This window comes from Culex quinquefasciatus, chromosome 2 (assembly GCF_015732765.1).
Source record: "Culex quinquefasciatus strain JHB chromosome 2, VPISU_Cqui_1.0_pri_paternal, whole genome shotgun sequence".
NCBI lineage: Eukaryota > Metazoa > Arthropoda > Insecta > Diptera > Culicidae > Culex > Culex quinquefasciatus.
This window is the reverse complement of record NC_051862.1, coordinates 203,171,728-203,196,258: the sequence shown is the minus strand read 5'-3', so window position 1 is coordinate 203,196,258 and position 24,531 is coordinate 203,171,728. Positions and strand designations below refer to the sequence as shown.

Genomic DNA, 24,531 nt, shown 5'->3' with positions numbered 1-24,531 from the left:
AAGAATTTCAAGAACTTCAAGAATTTCAAGAATTTCAAGAACTTCAAGAATTTCAAGAATTTCAAAAGTTTCAAGAATTTAATTTTTTTTAAGAATTTCAAGAATTTCAAAAATTTTAAGAATCTCAAGAGTTTTAAAAATTCTAAGGATTTTAAGAATTTCAAAATTTTAAGAATTTCAAGAATTTTAAGAATTTCAAGAATTTCAAGAATTTTAATTTTTTTAATTTCAAGAATTTCAAGAATTTCAAGAATTTCAAGAATTTCGAGAATTTCAAGAATTTCAAGAATTTCAAGAATTTCAAGAATTTCAAGAATTTTAAGAATTTCAAGAATTTCAAGAATTTCAAGAATTTCAAGAATTTCAAAAATTTCAGGAATTTCAAGAATTTCAAGAATTCAAGAATTTCAAGAATTTTAAAAATTTTAAGAATTTCAAGAATTTCAAGAATTTCAAGATTTTCAAGAATTTCAAGAATTTCAAGAATTTCAAGAATTTCAAGAATTTCAAGAATTTCAAGAATTTCAAGAATTTCAAGAATTTCAAGAATTTCAAGAATTTCAAGAATTTCAAGAATTTCAAGAATTTCAAGAATTTCAAGAATTTCAAGAATTTCAAGAACTTCAAGAATTTCAAGAATTTCAAAAATTTTTAAGAATTTAATTTTTTTAAGAATTTCAAGTATTTCAAGAATTTCAAAAATTTTAAAAATCTCAAGAGTTTTAAAAATTTTAAGGATTTTAAGAATTTCAAAATTTTAAGAATTTCAAGAATTTTAAGAATTTCAAGAATTTCAAGAATTTCATTTTTTTTTAAATTTCAAGAATTTCAAGAATTTTTAGAATTTTAAGAATTTCAAGAATTTCAAAAATTCAAGAATTTTAAGAATTTCAAGAATTTCAAGAATTTCAAGATTTCAAGAACTTCAAGAATTTCAAAAAAAAAAAAACGATCTGCGGGGAAGGTGCCGAGCAGCACACCTCTTGGTGAAGAAGATTGAACGGGTTTTCCCAGCGTTCAGCTTGGTACACCAATTTTGCTGAAATTTCTCGAGGTTGTTCTGTTCCGCTTGAAGGAGGATGTACCCACGATTCTTGACGACGATCTTCGATTACAGGCAGTTCAAAGCGCCATTTTACATGATCATTTAAAATGAGTCCGCGGATCTCGTAAAATCTCATAAATCCTGTTTTTATTTTTTTAATTTAAATTTTGATTATTTGTATTCTCGAATTTGGAAGTTAACAATTGTTTAGGATTTATGTTTTTTTTCATTATGTTATTTCAATATTTAGGAATTGTTTTTATTAAATAGTGTTTTAAGGTATACTCATTTTAACTTTTCAATTTAATCTAATATTTTTATTCCGGATTTTTTTTCCGGCTCCCAACGCTTATCAACGTTTTAACTTTTCAATTGAATCTAATATTTTTATTCCGGATTTTTTTTCCGGCTCCCAACGCTTCTCAACGTTGAGATCGCCATTAGAGACCCTAAATAGGGAGACTGGCTAGACCGAGGGCTAGACTTTGCTAAATCGATCTGGCAACGTATGTTTTGTGCTAGCCAACACTGCCAAGTTTTGCTGGGCGTAAAGGTAAATGCTCGTTTGGATACGTCAAACTTGTGTCTGTTTGGGTACGTCAAATTCACATCGACCAGTCTTCCTAATCGCCATCACCTTTCTCAAAATTGAAAATTGTTGCTGTATAGAGCAATCTACGTGCACATGTATTGCGTATACGTACACGAAAAGAAAGTGAGGTTAAATTTTGTCCGGCCAGCAAAATCAAATGGTGCGCTAGTGTGTGTACGCGAAACGTCATAAAGCTCTATTTCAATGTTGAGTGGTTTCACGTTTAGCGTGTTAATTCCAACCCTGCCCAACTGACAGCTGCAGCATAAACCTCGCGCAGCATAACTTCACATCATCGCTCCCTTGTTGTTTTCAATCAAACAAAACAGCACCATCCTTGAGTGTCGAGTTCGGTTCTTCGGTCGCGGGTATTTTTTCTCCGTCGTGCACGTTGCACGGAATTTTGATTGTGGGTTGAAGCTCGCACGGTGAAGGCAGGTTCCCCGCTCCGGTTGGTAGTTGCAGCACGTTCCGTCGAACTCGAACGGCCTCACAATTCGCGACAAAATGTGCGTTTGTTTTTTTTCTCTCGCAACTTCACAACTCATGCCCAGTTGGAACCTAACCTCGAACTTTGTTTTTGTTTCTCTTTGTAGGAGGAATTTCAACTCGCCCAAGTTTGGGAATTCGCTGGGGGACGATTCGGACGACGATGAGTTGGATTCGGGGACGGAGCCGGAGTTTATCTTGGAACCGTACGTGATGGATGAGTTTCCGGTGGTGGCGTACGCTGTTGGGGATGAGGAGGACGAGGCGGGGGATGATGATGGGGACGAGTCGGACGGGGATCCGAGTGGGGACATTGTGATTGGAACTTCGTCGAGTGACGATGAATTTTCGGACAGTTCTGATGATGAGGAGAAGGAAGGGGGTGGAGAGGGTGGAGGCGGTGGTGGTGAGGGTGAGGACAGCAGTACGAAGACCCCGAAGCGAGCGATTGACGATTACGATGAGGAAATGGAAGAGGACGAGGTGATTAAGGCGATCATAACGGAAATTAAGAAACCTCGGTCCAAACCACCGGACATAAAGACGGATGACTTTGTGACGGATATGTGCTTTCACCCGAGTTTGGATTTGCTCGCGGTTGGAACGACGACCGGGGATGTCATCATCTACAGCTTCACCAACGATGAATGCACCGTTAAGGACACGCACGAGGTGCACTCGAAGTCGGTGAGGGACGTGGAGTTCAACGAGGCAGGGGATTTGATAGTTTCAACGGCTCGCGATCGGTCAATCATGGTGACGGACGTGGAAACGGGCAAGCTGAAGCGGTTCTGGGACGAGGCCCATGAAGAGCCGGTCTACACGATGAGCATGATCAGCGAGAACACTTTTGCGACCGGGGACGACGGTGGAGTGCTGAAGCTGTGGGATCTGAGGCAGAAGGAGGCGATTTTTGAGCTGAAAGAGGTGGATGATTTCATTTCGTGCATCATTACGAACGAGCAGAAGAAGTACCTGCTGATGACCAGCGGGGACGGGTACTTGACGACGATCAACATGAATCAACGGTGAGATTTGCAAACACTTGAAAAATTGAGAGGAATTTGATGATTTTGATCATTCGTCTAGCAAAATGTACGTCCAATCCGAGCCGTACGAGGAGGAGCTGACCTCGATGGGCATCTTCCGCAAGGACAGCAAGCTGGTGGTCAGCTCGTCCAAGGGCAACTTTTACACCTTCAACTGGGGCCAGTTCGGCTATCACTGCGATGCGTTCACCGGTAAGAACAACCTCATCAACACTGCAATTCACAATTCTAAAAAATCTATTTCTCGATTCTTAGGTCCCCAAGCGGGCGTCAACCGGATGGTCCCCATCACCGAGCGGATAGCGGTAACGGGCGGCGAGGACGGAATCCTGCGCGCCATGCATCTCGTTCCGGGCCGTGTCCTCGGAATCGTCGGGCAGCACTCGCTCGCGGTCGAGACGATCGACATCAACAGCAGCGGCGAGCTGATTGCGTCGAGTTCGCACGACAACGACATCCGCTTTTGGAACATTAAATACTTTGAGGAGTTTGACGACATCAAGTACAACAGCAAGCCGGACCGGAAGGCGATGCGACACAACTTGCCCTCGTCGAAGCAGACGAACGCGGCGGATTTCTTCTCGGATTTGGCGGCGGGGGGAAGCGCCGCGGATGGGGATTGAAGCGGCGGAGGCGGAGTTTGTTCTGAACAAATGGGAGGTTTTCGTCCAGGAGAACGAGAAAACGGGAGAAGGACACTAAAGTGGTGAGTTTGTTTTCTTTTCAAAACAGGAATTGTTTGCGTAGTGTCTTTATTATTATTGGCGTATAAAATATATTGTTAAACAGTTTAAATGGTAGAGATCAAACGTGGAATTTGTGGTTACTGATCCGAACGTCCTTAACTTTTCTTCGTCCAATGCATTTTATTTATCATTGCTTTTCTTCAACTCTCTAAAAATAAAACAAAACAATAATGATATAAATATAGGTTCAATTACCTTTTCGCGTCTTCTTTGCTGGGAAAAAATAATTCTCTCCATTTGCGTGTTCGTCAGGTTCTCATGTCTGAAAATGCATGACTAGCATGACAGTTCTGACGACCCGAGTTTGTTGTATTTTATTGAGAAAGTCATGTGTTCAATATGAAATGCAATTAGGGCATCTCCACCGCAGGGATCAAATCAATGTTGAACAAAATAGCGAAAAGTCTCACAAATTAAATTTAAATATTATTTCAGATTTACTACTTTCAAAACTTTACCTAATACCAATAAATAAATAAATAAAACTTGCGACTTGACCCAATTTTTGGATCCAAAATTAAAAATTTGAAAACGCATAAAAAGTCACTCCATTTTAGAATTTTAGAATTTTAGAATTTTAGAATTTTAGAATTTTAGAATTTTAGAATTTTAGAATTTTAGAATTTTAGAATTTTAGAATTTTAGAATTTTAGAATTTTAGAATTTTAGAATTTTAGAATTTTAGAATTTTAGAATTTTAGAATTTTAAATTTTAAATTTTAGAATTTTAGAATTTTAGAATTTTAGAATTTTAGAATTTTAAATTTTAGAATTTTAAATTTTAAAATTTTAAATTTTAAATTTTAAATTTTAGAATTTTAGAATTTTAGAATTTCAGAATTTTAGAATTTTAGAATTTTAGAATTTTAAATTTTAAATTTTAAATTTTAGAATTTTAGAATTTTAGAATTTTAGAATTCTAAATTTTAAATTTTAAATTTTGGAATTTTAAATTTTAAATTTTAGAATTTTAAATTTTAGAATTTTAGAATTTTAGAATTTTAGAATTTTAAATTTTAGAATTTTAGAATTTTAGAATTTTAGAATTTTAGAATTTTAGAATTTTAAATTTTAAATTTTAGAATTTTAAATTTTAGAATTTTAGAATTTTAGAATTTTAGAATTTTAAATTTTAAATTTTAAATTTTAAATTTTAGAATTTTAAATTTTAGAATTTTAAATTTTAAATTTTAAATTTTAAATTTTAAATTTTAGAATTTTAGAATTTTAGAATTTTAAATTTTAAATTTTAAATTTTAAATTTTAGAATTTTAGAATTTTAAATTTTAGAATTTTAGAATTTTAAATTTTAAATTTTAAATTTTAGAATTTTAAATTTTAGAATTTTAAATTTTAGAATTTTAAATTTTAAATTTTAAATTTTAGAATTTTAGAATTTTAAATTTTAAATTTTAAATTTTAAATTTTAAATTTTAGAATTTTAAATTTTAAATTTTAAATTTTAAATTTTAGAATTTTAGAATTTTAGAATTTTAGAATTTTAGAATTTTAAATTTTAAATTTTAAATTTTAAATTTTAAATTTTAAATTTTAAATTTTAGAATTTTAGGATTTTAAATTTTAGAATTTTAAATTTTAGAATTTTAAATTTTAGAATTTTAAATTTTAGAATTTTAAATTTTAAATTTTAAATTTTAGAATTTTAAATTTTAGAATTTTAGAATTTTAGAATTTTAAATTTTAAATTTTAAATTTTAGAATTTTAGAATTTTAAATTTTAGAATTTTAAATTTTAGAATTTTAGAATTTTAAATTTTAAATTTTAAATTTTAGAATTTTAAATTTTAGAATTTTAGAATTTTAGAATTTTAGAATTTTAAATTTTAGAATTTTAGAATTTTAGAATTTTAGAATTTTAGAATTTTAGAATTTTAGAATTTTAGAATTTTAAATTTTAAATTTTAGAATTTTAGAATTTTAGAATTTTAAATTTTAAATTTTAAATTTTAAATTTTAAATTTTAAATTTTAGAATTTTAAATTTTAGAATTTTAGAATTTTAGAATTTTAGAATTTTAAATTTTAAATTTTAAATTTTAAATTTTAGAATTTTAAATTTTAAATTTTAGAATTTTAGAATTTTAAATTTTAAATTTTAGAATTTTAAATTTTAAATTTTAAAATTTTAAATTTTAAATTTTAAATTTTAAATTTTAAATTTTAGAATTTTAAATTTTAGAATTTTAGAATTTTAGAATTTTAAATTTTAAATTTTAAATTTTAGAATTTTAAATTTTAGAATTTTAAATTTTAAATTTTAAATTTTGGAATTTTAGAATTTTAGAATTTTAAATTTTAGAATTTTAGAATTTTAGAATTTTAAATTTTAAATTTTAGAATTTTAGAATTTTAAATTTTAGAATTTTAGAATTTTAAATTTTAGAATTTTAGAATTTTAAATTTTAGACTTTTAAATTTTAGAATTTTAGAATTTTAGAATTTTAAATTTTAGAATTTTAAATTTTAGAATTTTAAATTTTAGAATTTTAAATTTTAGAATTTTAGAATTTTAAATTTTAAATTTTAAATTTTAAATTTTAGAATTTTAAATTTTAGAATTTTAAATTTTAAATTTTAGAATTTTAAATTTTAGAATTTTAAATTTTAGAATTTTAAATTTTAGAATTTTAGAATTTTAAATTTTAGAATTTTAAATTTTAGAATTTTAGAATTTTAAATTTTAAATTTTAAATTTTAAATTTTAAATTTTAAATTTTAAATTTTAAATTTTAGAATTTTAGAATTTTAGAATTTTAAATTTTAAATTTTAGAATTTTAGAATTTTAAATTTTAGAATTTTAAATTTTAAATTTTAGAATTTTAAATTTTAAATTTTAGAATTTTAAATTTTAGAATTTTAAATTTTAAATTTTAGAATTTTAAATTTTAGAATTTTAAATTTTAAATTTTAAATTTTAAATTTTAGAATTTTAGAATTTTAAATTTTAAATTTTAAATTTTAAATTTTAAATTTTAAATTTTAAATTTTAAATTTTAGAATTTTAAATTTTAGAATTTTAAATTTTAAATTTTAAATTTTAGAATTTTAGAATTTTAGAATTTTAAATTTTAAATTTTAAATTTTAAATTTTAAATTTTAGAATTTTAAATTTTAAATTTTAGAATTTTAAATTTTAAATTTTAGAATTTTAGAATTTTAAATTTTAAATTTTAGAATTTTAGAATTTTAGAATTTTAGAATTTTAAATTTTAGAATTTTAAATTTTAAATTTTAGAATTTTAAATTTTAAATTTTAAATTTTAAATTTTAAATTTTAAATTTTAAATTTTAAATTTTAGAATTTTAAATTTTAAATTTTAGAATTTTAAATTTTAGAATTTTAAATTTTAGAATTTTAAATTTTAAATTTTAGAATTTTAAATTTTAAATTTTAAATTTTAGAATTTTAAATTTTAAATTTTAAATTTTAGAATTTTAGAATTTTAAATTTTAAATTTTAGAATTTTAGAATTTTAGAATTTTAAATTTTAGAATTTTAAATTTTAAATTTTAAATTTTAGAATTTTAAATTTTAGAATTTTAAATTTTAAATTTTAAATTTTAGAATTTTAGAATTTTAGAATTTTAAATTTTAGAATTTTAAATTTTAAATTTTAAATTTTAAATTTTAGAATTTTAAATTTTAAATTTTAAATTTTAAATTTTAGAATTTTAAATTTTAAATTTTAGAATTTTAAATTTTAAATTTTAGAATTTTAAATTTTAAATTTTAAATTTTAAATTTTAAATTTTAGAATTTTAAATTTTAAATTTTAAATTTTAGAATTTTAAATTTTAGAATTTTAAATTTTAGAATTTTAAATTTTAAATTTTAGAATTTTAGAATTTTAAATTTTAAATTTTAAATTTTAAATTTTAGAATTTTAGAATTTTAGAATTTTAAATTTTAAATTTTAAATTTTAAATTTTAAATTTTAGAATTTTAAATTTTAGAATTTTAAATTTTAAATTTTAAATTTTAAATTTTAAATTTTAAATTTTAAATTTTAGAATTTTAGAATTTTAGAATTTTAGAATTTTAAATTTTAAATTTTAGAATTTTAGAATTTTAAATTTTAAATTTTAGAATTTTAGAATTTTAAATTTTAGAATTTTAAATTTTAAATTTTAAATTTTAGAATTTTAAATTTTAAATTTTAAATTTTAAATTTTAAATTTTAGAATTTTAAATTTTAGAATTTTAGAATTTTAAATTTTAAATTTTAAATTTTAAATTTTAGAATTTTAGAATTTTAAATTTTAAATTTTAAATTTTAAATTTTAAATTTTAAATTTTAAATTTTAAATTTTAGAATTTTAAATTTTAGAATTTTAGAATTTTAAATTTTAGAATTTTAGAATTTTAGAATTTTAGAATTTTAAATTTTAGAATTTTAGAATTTTAGAATTTTAGAATTTTAGAATTTTAGAATTTTAGAATTTTAAATTTTAGAATTTTAGAATTTTAGAATTTTAAATTTTAAATTTTAAATTTTAGAATTTTAAATTTTAAATTTTAGAATTTTAAATTTTAGAATTTTAGAATTTTAAATTTTAAATTTTAGAATTTTAGAATTTTAGAATTTTAGAATTTTAAATTTTAAATTTTAAATTTTAGAATTTTAGAATTTTAGAATTTTAGAATTTTAAATTTTAGAATTTTAAATTTTAGAATTTTAGAATTTTAGAATTTTAGAATTTTAAATTTTAAATTTTAAATTTTAGAATTTTAAATTTTAAATTTTAAATTTTAGAATTTTAAATTTTAGAATTTTAGAATTTTAAATTTTAGAATTTTAAATTTTAGAATTTTAAATTTTAAATTTTAAATTTTAAATTTTAAATTTTAAATTTTAGAATTTTAAATTTTAGAATTTTAGAATTTTAAATTTTAAATTTTAGAATTTTAAATTTTAGAATTTTAAATTTTAAATTTTAGAATTTTAAATTTTAGAATTTTAGAATTTTAGAATTTTAAATTTTAGAATTTTTTTTAGAATTTTAGAATTTTAGAATTTTAGAATTTTAAATTTTTTTTAAATTTTAGAATTTTAGAATTTTAGAATTTTAAATTTTAAATTTTAAATTTTAGAATTTTAAATTTTAAATTTTAGAATTTTAAATTTTAAATTTTAAATTTTAAATTTTAAATTTTAAATTTTAAATTTTAAATTTTAAATTTTAAATTTTAGAATTTTAAATTTTAGAATTTTAGAATTTTAAATTTTAAATTTTAAATTTTAGAATTTTAGAATTTTAGAATTTTAAATTTTAAATTTTAAATTTTAAATTTTAAATTTTAGAATTTTAGAATTTTAGAATTTTAAATTTTAAATTTTAAATTTTAAATTTTAGAATTTTAAATTTTAGAATTTTAAATTTTAAATTTTAAATTTTAAATTTTAGAATTTTAAATTTTAAATTTTAAATTTTAAATTTTAAATTTTAAATTTTAGAATTTTAGAATTTTAAATTTTAAATTTTAAATTTTAAATTTTAGAATTTTAGAATTCTAGAATTTTAGAATTTTAGAATTTTGGAATTTTAGAATTTTAGAATTTTAGAATTTTAGAATTTTAGAATTTTAGAATTTTAGAATTTTGGAATTTTAGAATTTCAGAATTTTAGAATTTTAGAATTTTAGAATTGTTTTCATCTTTGTGATTTGGAATTTTTTTTGTTTATTGATTGCAAAAGAACTTCAGAGTTTTAGAAATTATTAAATTTTTGACAATTAAATTTACCGCCACTAATGAAAATTCAAGTAATCCAAGGCTCTTCCAGTTGAATTACTCCCAACTATCGCGGCAACATGAGTCACACTCTACCAGAGAGTAGAACCTGCCACTCTGAACAAACAACCCATAATAACACACAGAGAAGCGTGCTCGCTGCTCGTGAGCATGTATCAGTGCAATGTTTTGATGGCAATGCCGCATGTCTGGCCTGGCCAGCGGCGGAATCTGCAGCCTCTGCTAGTAGTGGTACAGACGATAGCCGAGAAAGTGGAACACAACGTCAGTCAGTCGCTCGTCGATTCGGGACTCGCACTAGGCCAGGAATCCCAAATAAATCAATCAAGTCGCGTTACGCGAAAAAAATAGAATTCTGCGATGGATTGTGGAATCGTGGCCAGCAGGACGAACCGCTCGGTTTAGCTCGCTCGTCGAGCTTGAGTTATTTCTGCCCCTCTTTCTACCCTAATCTATCTGCGAGTGTGTCCCCCTTGAAGAATCTCCGCGACTTCGTCGCAGCCGTCGTCGTCGTCCCAGTCTGCACTGCACCATAATTTTAATTGCATCCTAAGTGCGTCCAGATTTTTTTTCCCGGATTAGTGAGTATTTTGGGGGGAGGCTATTGTGACGCTTGAGTTGAACTCTGCGATATTTTTCTTTGTAGACATGATAAAACTTCGCGTCTCGACGCGTCAGCTGTACGCGTTCTTGGGCTATTGCTTGCTGCTGGTGTATTTGTTGTGGCCGGGCAGGTTCGCCAGCAAGTACGAGTACATCGAGGGTGAGGACATCTACGATGCGCTCGTGCGGAAGACCACGAAGAACATGAGTCTGCAGCGGAACGGGATCCGGTGCGATTACAGCGACGTGCTGGAGGAGAATCTGTACCTGTACCGTCTTCCCTTCACCGAGGAGATCATCAACAACAACGTCCGGCTCGGTGGCGAGTGGTATCCGGAGGATTGCCTGCCCAGCTTCAGCACCGCCATCATCATCCCGTACCGGCAGCGGGAACGCCAGCTGAACCAGTTCCTAATGTACATGCACAACTACCTGCGTCGGCAGCGAATCCACTACCGAATCTTCGTCATCGAACAGTACGACCCGAAGCCCTTCAACCGCGCCAAACTGTTCAACATCGGAGCCCTCATCGCCATGAAGCTCGACTACCCCTGTCTCGTCCTGCACGACGTTGACCTCATGCCCCAAAATCTCGGCCATCTCTACGCCTGCTCGCAGCAACCCCGCCACATGTGCTCCAGCCTGGACGAGTTCCGGTACAACCTCCCATACAAAGGCCTGTTCGGCGGCGTCGTAGCCATCCAGTCGCACCAGTTTATGAAGGTGAACGGGATGTCCAACATGTTCAACGGGTGGGGCGGCGAAGACGACGACTTTTACGCCCGGCTCGAGAACAAACAGATCCAGATTTGTCGCTTTGCGCCCGAGTACAGTCGGTACACGATGCTGAAGCACCGCAAGGAAAAGCCCAACAAGGACCGGGTGGCATTTCTGAGGAACGGCCACCTGCGGTATCACACCGACGGGTTGAACTCGCTGGTGTACAAGGAGGTGGGACTGAAGTTGCACAATTTGTTCACGCACGTGCTGGTGGAGACGTAAGAGGGAAGAGCAGTTGATTTGAATTCGTCATTGTTATCTAGTCCGTCGAGATAAGATAAGGTGAGTTTGTGATGGGAGGGTGGAGGACGTTGTTTATTAGATCGAGGTGGTGATTAAATTGAGTGAATTGGTTGGATTGCTCATTCATGTGTTATTTGATGGTGATAAGAAGTTTGTTGTTGAAAATGTTGGTTTTTTAGACTTTTTTACAATGCGGTTCAAAAATCTATCAGAAGCGCTACATAAAACGATGTAATTCACGAATTAGTTTTCAATCGGTCGTAAGCGCCATTTGTAAACAAAGTCATTTTTCTATCGATGCTCGTTCAATTTACGAATTATTTGCTTCTAAAGTGGCAGTGCGTGGCCGAATGGTTACGCTGTCCGCTTTGTAAGCGGATGATTCTGGGTTCGATTCCCATCTGCTGCAACCTTCCATCGGATGAGGAAGTAAAATGTCGGTCCCGGCCTTGGTTGTTAGGCCGTTAAGTCATTCCAGGTGTACTGCCGTTCTACGCATAATTGTCCCTTGTTCGAAAAAGTACAACTGAGAAAAACGCGATTGAAATTTTTCGAACGATTTTTGCGTTTCTACGCATAATTGTCCCGTGGGTCCCTTTTAGCTCTATATGTCCCTAATCACCCCGGTTATCGTTTTATCATCCTTATTTGTAATCCTCTTGCTATACAAAAGATAAACAAGATAAATTGCTTCGTAAAACTAATGATTTCGTGATAGAAAATACTTGGTGGGACAATTATGCGTAGATGTACAACGATGGGACAAACAGACTTGGTGTTGTTTTTGATGAGTTTCCGAACAAAGTACTAGATTTTATGTGTTTTTCTGAATGTTTACGTCAAACTGAATTTAAAAATGATAAAAAGTCAGAATCGTCCAAATGGGACAATTATGCGTAGAACGGCAGTGTAGGAGTTGTCTCCATGCCATAAGTACTAACAACACACCAAACCAAAATTCCAGTTTTTGCTTTTTGGGTGTTTTTGAAACCGCCTTGAGTCAGGGGTAGGGGCAGGGGGTGCAGAATGGCCCATGGGGGCAGAATGGGCCACCCTTGGTTTTGGGCTTTAGAATGGATTTAAACCAACTGTAAGGCAAGGGTCTTATAAAGGACGTCAAATAACATCACCACACCGAAAACCACGTTTGAATTCATTGTATTTTTCGAATTATGAGCAAAAATGTAAATTTATTGACAAAACCACGCAAATGTTGTTTATTTCGAGGTTCTTAAATAAGCTTTCTCGAAAGTTAGATTGTTTGAAAAAGTGTGTTCAATGTTTATAATGTTACCAGGAGCTTTTACGAAGGTAATCAAACAACAACGGAACCTCAAATCAATGTAGAGGCTTGGTGGTGGAAGTGTTAAATTAAAAACCACTTGGGGCAGAATTGACCACCCTTTTCCTGCCTTTTAAAAACAATCAAAAGTTACGAAATTTGAGCTAAATTGATTATTGCACTCCTGGTAGCTTCACAAATCACGTTTAATGCAACATTAGTTGATTTTTTTTAGTTGTTTTGATGCTTATTTGTAAAAATAGTGTCTTATTTCAACATATTAAAACTATTTTCAAAAATGTTTGTTTTGGTAAGTGACTATTTACATAAAAGTGGTCTAACTTCATGGAAACTATGTTAGAAAGGTCCCTTTAATAATTTATTATCTCCCTTCAACTCAACTCCCCCCCCCCCCCAGGAAAAGTAGCTGAAAAAAACTGTTTTTTTTTTAAAGTGGCTCAAAAATAGTTTTAAGCTAAAAATTTTCATCAACCAACCATACAACATTAAAGGGAACATCCCAAAGGCTAAGCCTACTACACTGAATTTATAAATTTGTATGTTTTTATATGGTTTTTGGCGCATTTTAATTAGGCGGGCCATTCTGCCGGTACTTGTCGGGTATCAGAAAATGAGTACCCGACAGGTACCGACACATATTTTTCTTCTACAGATAAACTTGAGATCAAATTTGATACCTGCTATGCTACGCGCGGTGGGAGACTCGGGGGCAAACTCGAAAGCAAATTTGGAGGGAATCAAATCGGGTAGCAAATGGTTTAACTTAGTTTAACAAACTTTTAGCATTTCTAGGCATGAATCAACACATAATTATTGATTTTGAAGGTAAACGAGAGCAAAAAATGATAAAAACCCATATTTGCCTCCCGCGGTGGGCTTGTTTCGGTGGTAAATTTGCTATCCTAGCGGTGGGGATGACGGAGTTTTTTCAAGGTGGCAAATTTGATCTCGGTATTCATGAGCCGGGTGCAAATTTGATTTGCACCCCAGCGGTGGAGATGCTCTTAAAATTCAACAAACATCTCTTAAGAAATCAATGTGTTTTTTTTCCTTCTAATGAATATTATACTAATTATTTTAAATCGACAATTTGGGGAAACTTACCATCAAATTTCAGTACCAATAGCTGAACAAAATTTCGAAAAATGTACGCAACCATACGATTTTTGAAGTTATACCATATTTTAATTAAATAGATGCAAAAAAATCAAACCATCCACATTAACGACCCGCGGGTCTTTTGTGGTCTCTATTGCAAATTTCTGCTCGAACCTTGGAGTCCGAAGGCTTGAATGGGGAGAGCACCCAAACCTCTTTTTACTCCAACCGCCGCCAGTGATTCCACCGGAGTAGGCTTGGTTTGGTGTGTTGTTTGTACTTATGGCATGGAGACGACTCCTACACCTGGACGGCCTAACAACCAAGGCCGGGACCGACATTTTACTTCCTTATCCGATGGAAGGTTGCAGCAGATGGGAATCGAACCCAGAATCATCCGCTTACAAAGAGGACAGCGTAACCATTCGGCCACGCACTGCCAATAAACATCCAAATGAATTCATCTTTTTTATGTTATTATATTTTTCTGTATTTTATTTACGCTAATATGTCTGTATAAAATGTTCAGGACAAATTGGACAATAGATAATTATTAATTAATAAAGAATCCGGGAGAAATTTTTTTCATAAAAGTATCCACTTGGTTTATGGATGGATATATTGACATTCATATAATTTTATTATCTTTCGAGGATTTTCAATATTTTGAATTATAAATAATTTATATTTTTCAGAATTGGTCAAGCTTGAACATGAATTCTACTGTTAAACAAGTCATTTTTTACAAAAACAGGAATTGAGTTCTTGTTATTACTAAATTTGATTATTTATATGATAAATTAAGTCAAAAACAATGTTTGACTTTACTTTTGATGATTTCGGAAAATTACGATTTGTTAAAAAAAATCAGCAATGCTAAATAATTTTTCACAATCTCGTGTTATAAAGATGACATTCTCAATAATCAAAAACATACAATTAAGAATATTTTGCGCAATTACGTTTCCGCGTGAAAAAATGTGGTATTTTTTCAGAATAACTTTTTTTCTATAACTACATTTTTTTTCCAAAGATACCAAATCGATTAGAGAAATCCTTTTCAAGGTTTCATTTTTTTAAATTTTTCAGACTTTTTTTATGGACGAACTAACGATGTGAATTGCATTTTTATGTCAAAGAGTCACAAATTTAAGTAAATTAAAAAATATATATATTTTTTAAATATTGCTGTCACTCGCAAGAGTCGCTCTTCTTGAATTTATACTATCTTTTTATTTGCTGTTGATTAAAAAAAAATCTTCCCTTTTCATTTTTTTTATTCAAAGCTCAAATAAAAATTAAAATGACTTTTCAAAGGTCCTGACATGCATTTTCTGCTTTCCAGTACTAGGGGAAATATACCCATTTTAATCACACTAAGCCGTTCGACCAATTCTCATCACTTTTGCCGTTTCTGCTATTAAATCAACATTTTCAGATGTTTCAACAACGAAGAGTTGCTTGCTCACTTTTGTTTGAGCTATTTATTACTTTGGAACAGTCAAAAACACTTTATATAAGCTGTAATTCATGATCAAAGTACTGATAGGCCGATAATAGAAATAGGCTGAGAAAGGGTATAGTTCCCCTAATTAAAATAAAAAAAACTAATTCTCCAAAACAAATCAAAGCTTTATTGGTTTTGCGTTTACAAAAACTAGAGGGAATGTAAATAAAAAATACTGGAATGGAAAATGGCTTAAGAGGCAGTATTTGTAGATTTTGCTCGGTTTGTTCTAGAGGTCGTATCGAGATGCTCCGATTTGGATGAAACTTTCAGCGTTCGTTTGTCTATACATGAGATGAACTCATGCCAAATATGAGCCCTCTACGACAAAGGGAAGTGGGGTAAAACGGACATTGAAGTTTGAGGTCCAAAAAACATGAAACATCTTAAAATGGCTAATATCCTATCGGCTTTTTAATTTTTTTTTTTCAGTTTTAGTAATTGATTTTTGTAATTTTTTTTAGGAGAGACATACCATCCTGCATTTTTCGTGAGTCTTTTTGTAACATTTTAGGTTATTTCCACAAAAAAATTGAACGAAAAAGAATCGTGACTCCACCTTAAAATTTAACTTTTAATCATTTATGTATTTATGTATTTTTCTTTCAGTGTATTTTTTTCAGAAAGCCCGTCCGATTTCCTACAAGTTTGTCTTCGACCACTTTTTGGTACGATGCAACGGCTTTGAGATACAGTCATTTTTAAATTACAAAATACAAAAATATTTAAATACCTTACGCCCTTCTCAAATGTTATTTTCGAGTACTATTAGCTCCATATACACAAAAATGGCTTATATAGGTCTAGGATAATATGTCTACAAAGTTTCATTGAAATCGGAGAGGGTCGGGTACAAAAGTACGAGAAAAATTCCTGATTTGAGCTGGATTTGCTCCATATTAAACATTTTTGTCCAGTTCTGAAAAAAAAAACATTTCTAAATAGACAAAATGTCTGTACAATTTTCTTTGTTTTGGAAAAGAAATCGATGGACAACGTTTCATAATAATCTTGGAGAATGCTGGGTCGAACACTCCAAACTTCTTTTGTTCAATGGCCAGGCATACTGTGTAAAGTTAATCGCAAACATGATTCGTTGAAAACGATTCAGTTTGAGCTTGAATGTTTTTATTGAAGTCTCGTAAAACCCGCTTATAATTGTTATTTTCAAGAACACATTTCTTTGGTTTGATAAGTTCAGCAGGGAAGATCGATTTTTTTAGGGAAAATCGTGGCTTAGGGTACGTTATCCATTAGTGGACCCCTTTCCTATAGTGGACCCTCTGAAAGGGTTTTGATGAAAAATTCAATAAAATCACAATTTCAAGCGTGTTTTTGTCTACAAATCTTTTATTTGGCATGTTCAGCATCATTTAAAACAATGTTGGCTGACATTGACGTGTCATTTCAGCCAAAATAAGTGTTTTGAGTTCGACATCTGAAATCAGCCATGGCCACTAGCATTTTCACAACAAAACTGCATTTATATTTTATGATTGAATTAACTATCCAATCATTTTTTGACTGATTATTCAACTTCAGCAGGCCGAAATAATGTAAGTTTAAGAAACTTTACTAAAATAAAGCGAAGAACTGCTCATTTTCGAGCAAAAATTAGGGGGGTCCAATATAGGACAACGAAAATCCAAACTTTTCCAAAAGTGGACCCCTGTTAATTTAACTTACACAAATAAAGAAAACTGTGTATTTAAGCAAAAGTTTCTCTTAAACATACAATGAATGCTTGTTGTAATCAACTTAAACGCATATTTTTTTCAATTATGAGTATAAATATAGCTGTTTTTATGTTAAAAGTACCAATATGCTGAAGCCGAAAGAATTTATAATTAATCAAAACTTTAGTTAATGGTACTTAACTAAAGCATCATAGTTGCAGTTTGAAATGATATTTTGTAATAATAAATCAATAACAAAACATTATTTTTAAATATTTGCGTGGTTTTATCAGCAACTGTAAACAAAACTATTGTTTAGTTTCGGTCAATCATTTATGTAATTAATATGGAAAAAATTGCATCAAAATTACTTTTTTAAATTATTTGTATGATTACAGTGGTTTTTGAAACGTTTTCTCGGATCTTTTTCGGAAATAAATGTGTTTAAATGTCTGTTAGGTTTTTTTTGTTGTTTAAAGCCAAATTTGTTTACAAAACATATTTGTTCATGATGAAAAGTGAGCAAAATCCAACTTTTATTAATTATATCTATGATTAGACCTACAACATGCATCAAAACATCAAATATCGGTTAAATTTGGTATAAAAATAACAGTTTTCCTATAGTGGACCCGGGTCCACAATCGGATTATGGACCCGGGTCCACTATAGGAAAAGGGGGTCCATAACAGGCAAAAAAAACTTTTTTTTCAAATGGCTATTTTTCTGCTCGAAAACAAAAAACTGATGAAACAAATACTCAAAATTGTTCAAAACACTCCAGATTCCATTATTTTGTACAAAGGGTTATGAAAAAGTTCTTAAAATATTGAAAATTTGTGAAAAATGTGCTTCGGCTCTACTAGGGGGTCCACTAATGGTTAAAATACCCTACCTAAAAGTGGAGATTTTAGATTCACTTTGATAATTTAACTAAATCACTCACTAGTCACCATCCCGATCCAAGAAACAAAAGTCCCAAACGTCGAACACAACATAATTCTAGGTCGCTCCGATAAGATAACGGACAAAAGCATAACGCCATGTGATTAAACATGAATAGAGCGAGTACTTTTGCGAACAACTCCGACGACAGCGACAGTTTTGTCAGCTGATCATCCCGTTTGATTTATCGCACTCGCTATCGAGCGACACTTTTTACGTTCTTCCACGCGTTTGATGCACCCAATTGAGTGGTGGAAGGGTTGATAAGATAAGAGGCCAAGGCAGGTACTTTTTTCGATTAGCCACTAGACGAGACAGCAATTGGTGTATTTATTTTGAGCCCTCGATTGATTGGAAAAAAGGAATGCGAGTGTGTATTTGTTTCAGTGTGTGTGTGTGCGCAACTTGTAAGCATCGTCAATTCCCTCGAGAAAGTTGGTTTAATTTGCGAATTGGTTTGTTTGTGGGTGGAATGTTGTTGGGAACAATAAGTTGATTGATTGTGGAAGGGGAAAAGAAAGGAGAGAATTTTTTGATGGGATACAAAAGGAACAAAGCAGAAAACTCACATTGCCTTATGCGGCTCCATATAATTAGGCAGCAGCGTAATTTGTTTAATTTATTGAATTTTGAATAAAAACGGTAGTATTTTACGTGTTAGCATGTTTAGCGTGTAAGTGAAGACGATATTACACTGTAGGAAAAATGTGTGTGTAGTCTGCGTTAGTTGTGGACGAATCCTGCAAACGTTTTATTCGTTATTTGATAAAAAAATACAAGATAAAAACAAATCTTGCATGCATCGGTTAAATTATTAGCAGTTATTTTAGTATTTAAGCAAATACCAAAACTAGTACGTAAGTAGGATTTTCAAATTTGCAGTTATAGTGATAAGTAAAACTACAAAATCGGAACGAATATCACACACGTGGGTAAGGAATTCTAACACAAGTAATAAACTCTTATTCGCTTCTTGCAAAGTATTAAACTTTAAACAAAACAACAAAACTACACTAGAACGAGCAAAGTCATTAGAACTGTACTGTTTTTTAGTATACATAACTCACTGCGAGAACAATAACTTTAAACCAAAACTTTTACACACTGCAAATCAAACTTAAAACAAAAAAGAAACTAAACTTTAACACAACACAAGTCCCCCCCCCCACTAAAAATGTTAATTACTGCAGTAAATGTACTTTCTAATCTCTTGCAAGCATTCAAATTTTCCCAAGGTAAAACGTGATAGACATTTTAGCAAATAAAAAAAAACAAACAAACAACTTAAAAGCAACTGTGAAACAAATTCGCACAGTTTTTTTGAGGGAGCAGCGCATGTTCACAAAAAGAAAAAAAAATACACACACAGAACACAGGGGAAGAAACGCGGACAAGTGGCCAGTAGCGGAAGAAGCGCAAAATAAGGAACCTACAAATTGTAAACCGAAAACCTTTTTGACCGAGCCTGAAACCGAGAAAAGTGAAATAATAAAAATATTAATGCGATTGAATTTACGCGCAAACATATGAAGAACTGCTGGTGTTGATTTTTCCTCGTGTGGTGAAATATCGGGTGTGGGGAGTGCTTGCTTGGATGGGGTGAAAAGTGGTGTGTTTTTGTGGTGAGTGGGTAGATGGCGTTGTTGCAGGGGTGGGTGTATTTAGTTTAGATTCGAACCAGAAAGGGGTGGTGGGTTAAGGTGGGGAATGCATTTTTTGTTTTTGCGATATGTTTAATGTTTCAATGTTTATGCAGAACTGTTAATTGCAGGGGGTAGCGAAGAAGCCACCATCTTGGAAGTTCAGAAAACAAACACTCAGAATCAGTATTATTCATATTATTTTGGTAACACGAAGTGTGTTATCCTGGTTATACTCAAAAGTCCCATGCAAATGTGTAAAACCAAACTGAAAAATGTGTAATGCTGATTCACAGTGTACGGGCGCACTGTTTGATCGACCAAAAGAAAAAAAGCAAAAAAAGGTAAACAGAAAAATCACTTTTTTCTATATGAATTCTCAGCCAATATTGGGATGGAATCTCCAAGGATATGATAGAATTTGCCATCAGCAACACAATTCACGTGTTTTTTCAGGTATTTATCGTTTGAATTGCGGGAAAATTGAAAATCAATAACCCAAACAATGGTTTGTTATGGGTTACCATTTGACAGCTAGTGCTTTTGTTGTGGGCTCTCATTTGACAACCGTGCTAATGTCGACTGTTGTCAGTTTGCTTTGGTCGGAATAGGGTTGCCATCCCCCCGGTTAATTGGCTGATGCACGAAGTGATTTGTTTACCTTTTTTGGTACTCTCCGCAAACGTCAAACCATACAAAATTGCTGCCCGGCAGCAATTTGTATTGATTTGACGTTTGCTGAGGGTGCGGAAAAGTTTGGTTATGTTCTGCTTGCTAAAGACAATTAATTACAGAAAGTTTTTCTTGCTTGAATATGAAGTTTTCGACTGTATTTAAAACCTTTGGACACCGTTCCTTCCGTTTTATTTGGTTTTTGTTCGATTGTTTTTTTTCTAAGGCGATAATTTAAAATTTAGTTTATATGCAAAATGTTCTGATTTTAAGCGACGATATGTTGCAAGTATAGATAATAACATGATTAATCATATAACACCATAAATTTCAAAATTTAATAAAAGAAAATGTACGAAATTGATTGAAAATAATCCCGAGCATACTTGTTAGAAAATTATTGTCTAATATAATAACAATTATTTTTAATTCAATTGCACTAAATCCTTATGGGCACCTTTAATAAAATTTCAGGTTTATTTAAATATTTTTATCTATTTAAGAACTACATCCTTAATACATAAAACATATTGAATGATTATCTTGGTTTCACTTGACACAGTTTTTCATAATATTTTTTATGATCAACATATTTTTGATTCATTTACAAAAACCATTTTTCAACATTTCCTCACCGCCATCTTGGATTCAAAAATTATCACTTCTGCGTAGTTTAGGAGTCATACTTGAGCTTAACATTGTCAAGTTGACAATCAAAAAAAAGACAACGAAAAAAATTTTTTTTCTTCATTCTTGAAGTGACATTTTTCCAAGGCCTTCGGATAATCAAGTCTGGACTGTTGAGCTTACTTTCAACGGTTATGATTAGCATAAAGTTATTACTCTGTTTCATTTTGTCACATAGCTTAAATATTTTAAAAACGAGTCCAACTTATAATAATAACTTTTTTGGAGTTGTATAGTTTAAATTTGTTAAACTGAATTATTAAGTTATTGCAGATATTTTGTCAAATTTATAATTCTCGTAAACTTTATTATGAGTGTTTAAATAAATAAATGGAGCACGATATTTATTTATCGAAAAAACTTAACTAGCAGTTGAAATAAATGTAAGTTTTTTGTTTAGATGGAAAAATTTAAAACTTGTTTTATTCATTGTAAATCTTAAAAATAATATTCAAATTATTTTCAAATTTTAATTTAAAAAGTTTTCGTAATAAATAAAACATTCATATATCATCAACTTCATATATCAATCGGTCTTTTTTCTTTAATTTTTTTCGGTCTTTTTTCTTTAATTTTAATTTTTGAATTTTTTAATCCGGCAGAAACTTTTTTGATACCTTTGGTATGCCCAAAGAAGCCATTTTGCATCTTTAGTTTGTCCATATAATTTTCCATACAAATTTGGCAGCTGTCCATACAAAAATGATATGTGAAAATTCAAAAATCTATATCTGTTGAAGAAATTTTTTGATCGATTTGGTGTCTTCGGCAAAGTTATAGGTATGGATATGGACTACACTGAAAAAAATGATGCACGGTAAAAAAAATTTGGTGATTTTAATTTAACTTTTTGTCACTAAAACTTGATTTGCAAAACAACACTATTTTTATTTTTTTTATTTTTTGATATGTTTTAGAAGACATAAAATGCCAACTTTTCAGAAATTTCCAGAATGGGCAAAAAATCTTTGACCGAGTTATGATTTTTTGAATCAATACAGATTTTTTTCAAAAAATCGAAATATTGGTCGCAAAAATTTTTCAAATTTATTTTTCGATGTAAAATCGAATTTGCAATCAAAAAGTACTTTAGTGAATTTTTGATAAAGTGCACCGTTTTCAAGTTATAACCTTTTTTAGGTAACTTTTTTGAAAATAGTCGCAGTTTTTCATTTTTTTTTAAATAGCGCCCATGTTTGCTCACTGATGAAAAAAAATTTTTTGAAAAGCTGAGAAAATTCTCTATATTTTGCTTTTTCGTACTTTGTTGATCAATATTACGCACTTTTGAAATGTTAGTCTTGAATTAAAATTTTTAAATCAAGACTAACATTTCATAACACTCAACCCCCGGTGGTTGGTCACTTTTTCGTTTGACACTTTTTTAGTTTGTACCCCGTTGGTTGGTCAAAATCAAACTAAAAAGTGACGAACTGTCACTTTTTACATGGCGCTCACGCACACTATCAAAACAAACGTTTGGTAGTGTGTGTGAACTTCGTGTAAAAGGGGTGTCAAACTAAAAAGTGACCCCGTTCGTTTGACAACAGTTGGTGTCAAACCATCGGGGTTTGAGTGTACGCCCTTTTTTTACATCGAAAAATGAATTTGAAAAAAATTTGCGACCAATATTTCGATTTTTTGAAAAATTTGTATTGATTCAAAAAATCATAACTCGGTCAAAGATTTTTTGCCCATTCTGGAAATTTATGAAAAGTTGGCATTTTATGTCTTCTAAAACACATCAAAAAATAAAAAAAATTAAAAATAGTTTTTTTTTCGCAAATCAAGTTTTAGTGACAAAAAGTTAAATTAAAAATCACCAATTTTTTTTTACCGTGTATCATTTTTTTTCAGTGTAGTCCATATCCATACTTACAACTTTGCCGAAGACACCAAATCGATCAAAAGATTCCTTCAAAAGATACAGATTTTTGAATTTTCACATATCATTTTTGTATGGACAGCTGCCAAATTTGTATGGAAAATTATATGGACAAACTAAAGATGCAAAATGGCTTCTTTGGGCATAGCGAAGGCACCAAAAAAGTTTCAGCCGTATTAAAAAATACAAAAAAAAATCGAATGACCGAAATCTCAGAGAATTGCTCATTGTAAAAATATAATAAATAAATTTAAAATTAATTTATTTAAACTTTTTGCCATCCCTTTTTCTTTTCAAACTAATATTTTGGATATTGGATGGAAATGGGTGTTTATTTTGTATTAAAAACCTTTTAATTTTTTTTTGAAGGCTCTTACTTTTTCTCTTAGTTAAAATTATGAATGGTTTCATTCTGGATACTTTTTTAAATTAAATTTGTTGTTAAGTTTCTATTTGAGTTTAATTGTCAATAGTCAATAGATTTTCCAAAATTCATTTAGAAATAACGTTCGATGGTTGATATTGACAATTCTGGAAAAGTCATGAATTTCAAAAATGGATTTGAGTGGCCACCCTGTAGTTTTAAAAACTGACAATTTGATAAATCAAATTCAAATTAATTATCGAAATAAAAAAATTGCAAGCAAACTAGATTAAAACATTTTTTACGCGAATTTCCATATATTTTTATTTCTTTGAAGATAAATAAGTGTTATCGTGTTTCAGGTGAAACAGGGCGCCAGTTCTTGGACAACTTATGTTCATTTATATCAATTCCTTAACTCGATAGATTGCTTGCTAACGATCTATTTAGCGTCTGCAAAACACTGAACTTCGACAGTTACCCCATTTTCTTTCAAAGTGCTACCAAAAACCCGAGTCGTGGTGTCAATATGGCAGCGGCCTTTCCGTTTCACCCAAAGCTTTTTTTGATAAAAGAATTGTAAATTATGATATGTAATTTAAAAGTTAGTATTTTTTATATATTTGCCGTCCGCCTTTATTGCAAACAAAGATTTTTAATTATGATGGATTGGTTTGTTGCTTTTTTTAATGGAGCTTCAAATTTTATATTTTATACAACCTTAAATTATGTTGTTATGTTTTCCTTATGAATCCCCGAGCAGACGGTAATAACTTAAGAATAACATTTTTTGATATTTGAAAATACTAAGCTTATAACATTTTATGTTATTTATGACAAGATTTGTTTTTCGTCGTTATGAATTTTTTGTTATTGGATTGTTATTATTACATTTTCAGTTATTTTTCGAACAAATCTTTGTTATTATTTTTTGTTATTTTAACAACTAATCCGATCTTTCCAATAACAGTTGGCGGTATTCTTCCATAAAAATAAACGTTATTCCCAAGTTGTGTTGGCTTTCAATTAATATCAGACCAATAACAAATTTTGTTATGACAACATAAACTGTTATTCAAATCTTATGCATAAATGGATTTTCCAAGAAGATTCCATAACACTTTTTGTTATTTTAACTGTATTTGTTTTTGAAATGACATGAATTTAGTTATTACCGTCTGTTCGGGTCATAAAGAGTGCTGTTTGATGTTTTTTTTTTGTCAAGTATCTATTTTTATCACAAAGTTAAATTTTTGAATTAATTTTGAAATCATGATATTAACATTTTATACACATTTTTTGATTTGCAATCATTCTTTTTGTAATAAAAAATATTAATTATTATTATGAGATTTGAGAGGACACCCTGGCCAAAACATTTAATTTATTTATTTTTGTTAAACAATTCCTTTGATCATAGTTGGCCTTATTTT

At 29.7% G+C, this 24,531-nt stretch overlaps 2 protein-coding genes across 3 annotated transcripts; both read left to right on the top strand.

Annotated features, from left to right (window-relative positions):
• The first annotated feature begins 1,934 nt into the window (after positions 1-1,934).
• On the top strand, positions 1,935-3,984 carry LOC119767547 (WD repeat-containing protein 55 homolog). Its single transcript, XM_038256387.1, has 4 exons — positions 1,935-2,146; positions 2,234-3,154; positions 3,216-3,367; positions 3,431-3,984. Coding segments are annotated over exons 1-4 (1,443 nt in total). The 5' UTR covers positions 1,935-2,144; the 3' UTR covers positions 3,799-3,984.
• A 5,926-nt stretch (positions 3,985-9,910) lies between these two features.
• LOC119767200 (beta-1,4-galactosyltransferase 2) lies at positions 9,911-19,381 on the top strand. 2 transcript variants are annotated; one of them, XR_005277387.1, is made up of 3 exons: positions 9,911-10,276; positions 10,342-11,360; positions 17,912-19,381. XR_005277387.1 is itself a non-coding variant. In XM_038255248.1 (2 exons), exon 2 carries the CDS (start codon positions 10,344-10,346, stop codon positions 11,298-11,300), a length of 957 nt encoding a protein of 318 aa, XP_038111176.1. In that variant the 5' UTR covers positions 9,911-10,276; positions 10,342-10,343; the 3' UTR covers positions 11,301-11,443. The 2 variants fall into 2 exon arrangements, 1 of the variants encoding a protein (XP_038111176.1); XM_038255248.1 differs by lacking the exon at positions 17,912-19,381 and having other exon boundaries at positions 10,342-11,443.
• Positions 19,382-24,531: the final 5,150 nt, after the last annotated feature.

What these genes read in the sequence shown, in the direction of transcription:
- LOC119767547 (XM_038256387.1), top strand. An exon ending in ACGATCAACATGAATCAACG is followed by an intron (nt 3,155 to 3,215) that starts GTGAGATTTGCA and finishes TCATTCGTCTAG; the next exon opens with CAAAATGTACGTCCAATCCG. An exon ending in TCACTGCGATGCGTTCACCG is followed by an intron (nt 3,368 to 3,430) that starts GTAAGAACAACC and finishes CTCGATTCTTAG; the next exon opens with GTCCCCAAGCGGGCGTCAAC.
- LOC119767200 (XM_038255248.1), top strand. Translation starts at nt 10,344, where the DNA reads ATGATAAAACTTCGCGTCTCGACGCGTCAGCTGTACGCGTTCTTGGGC.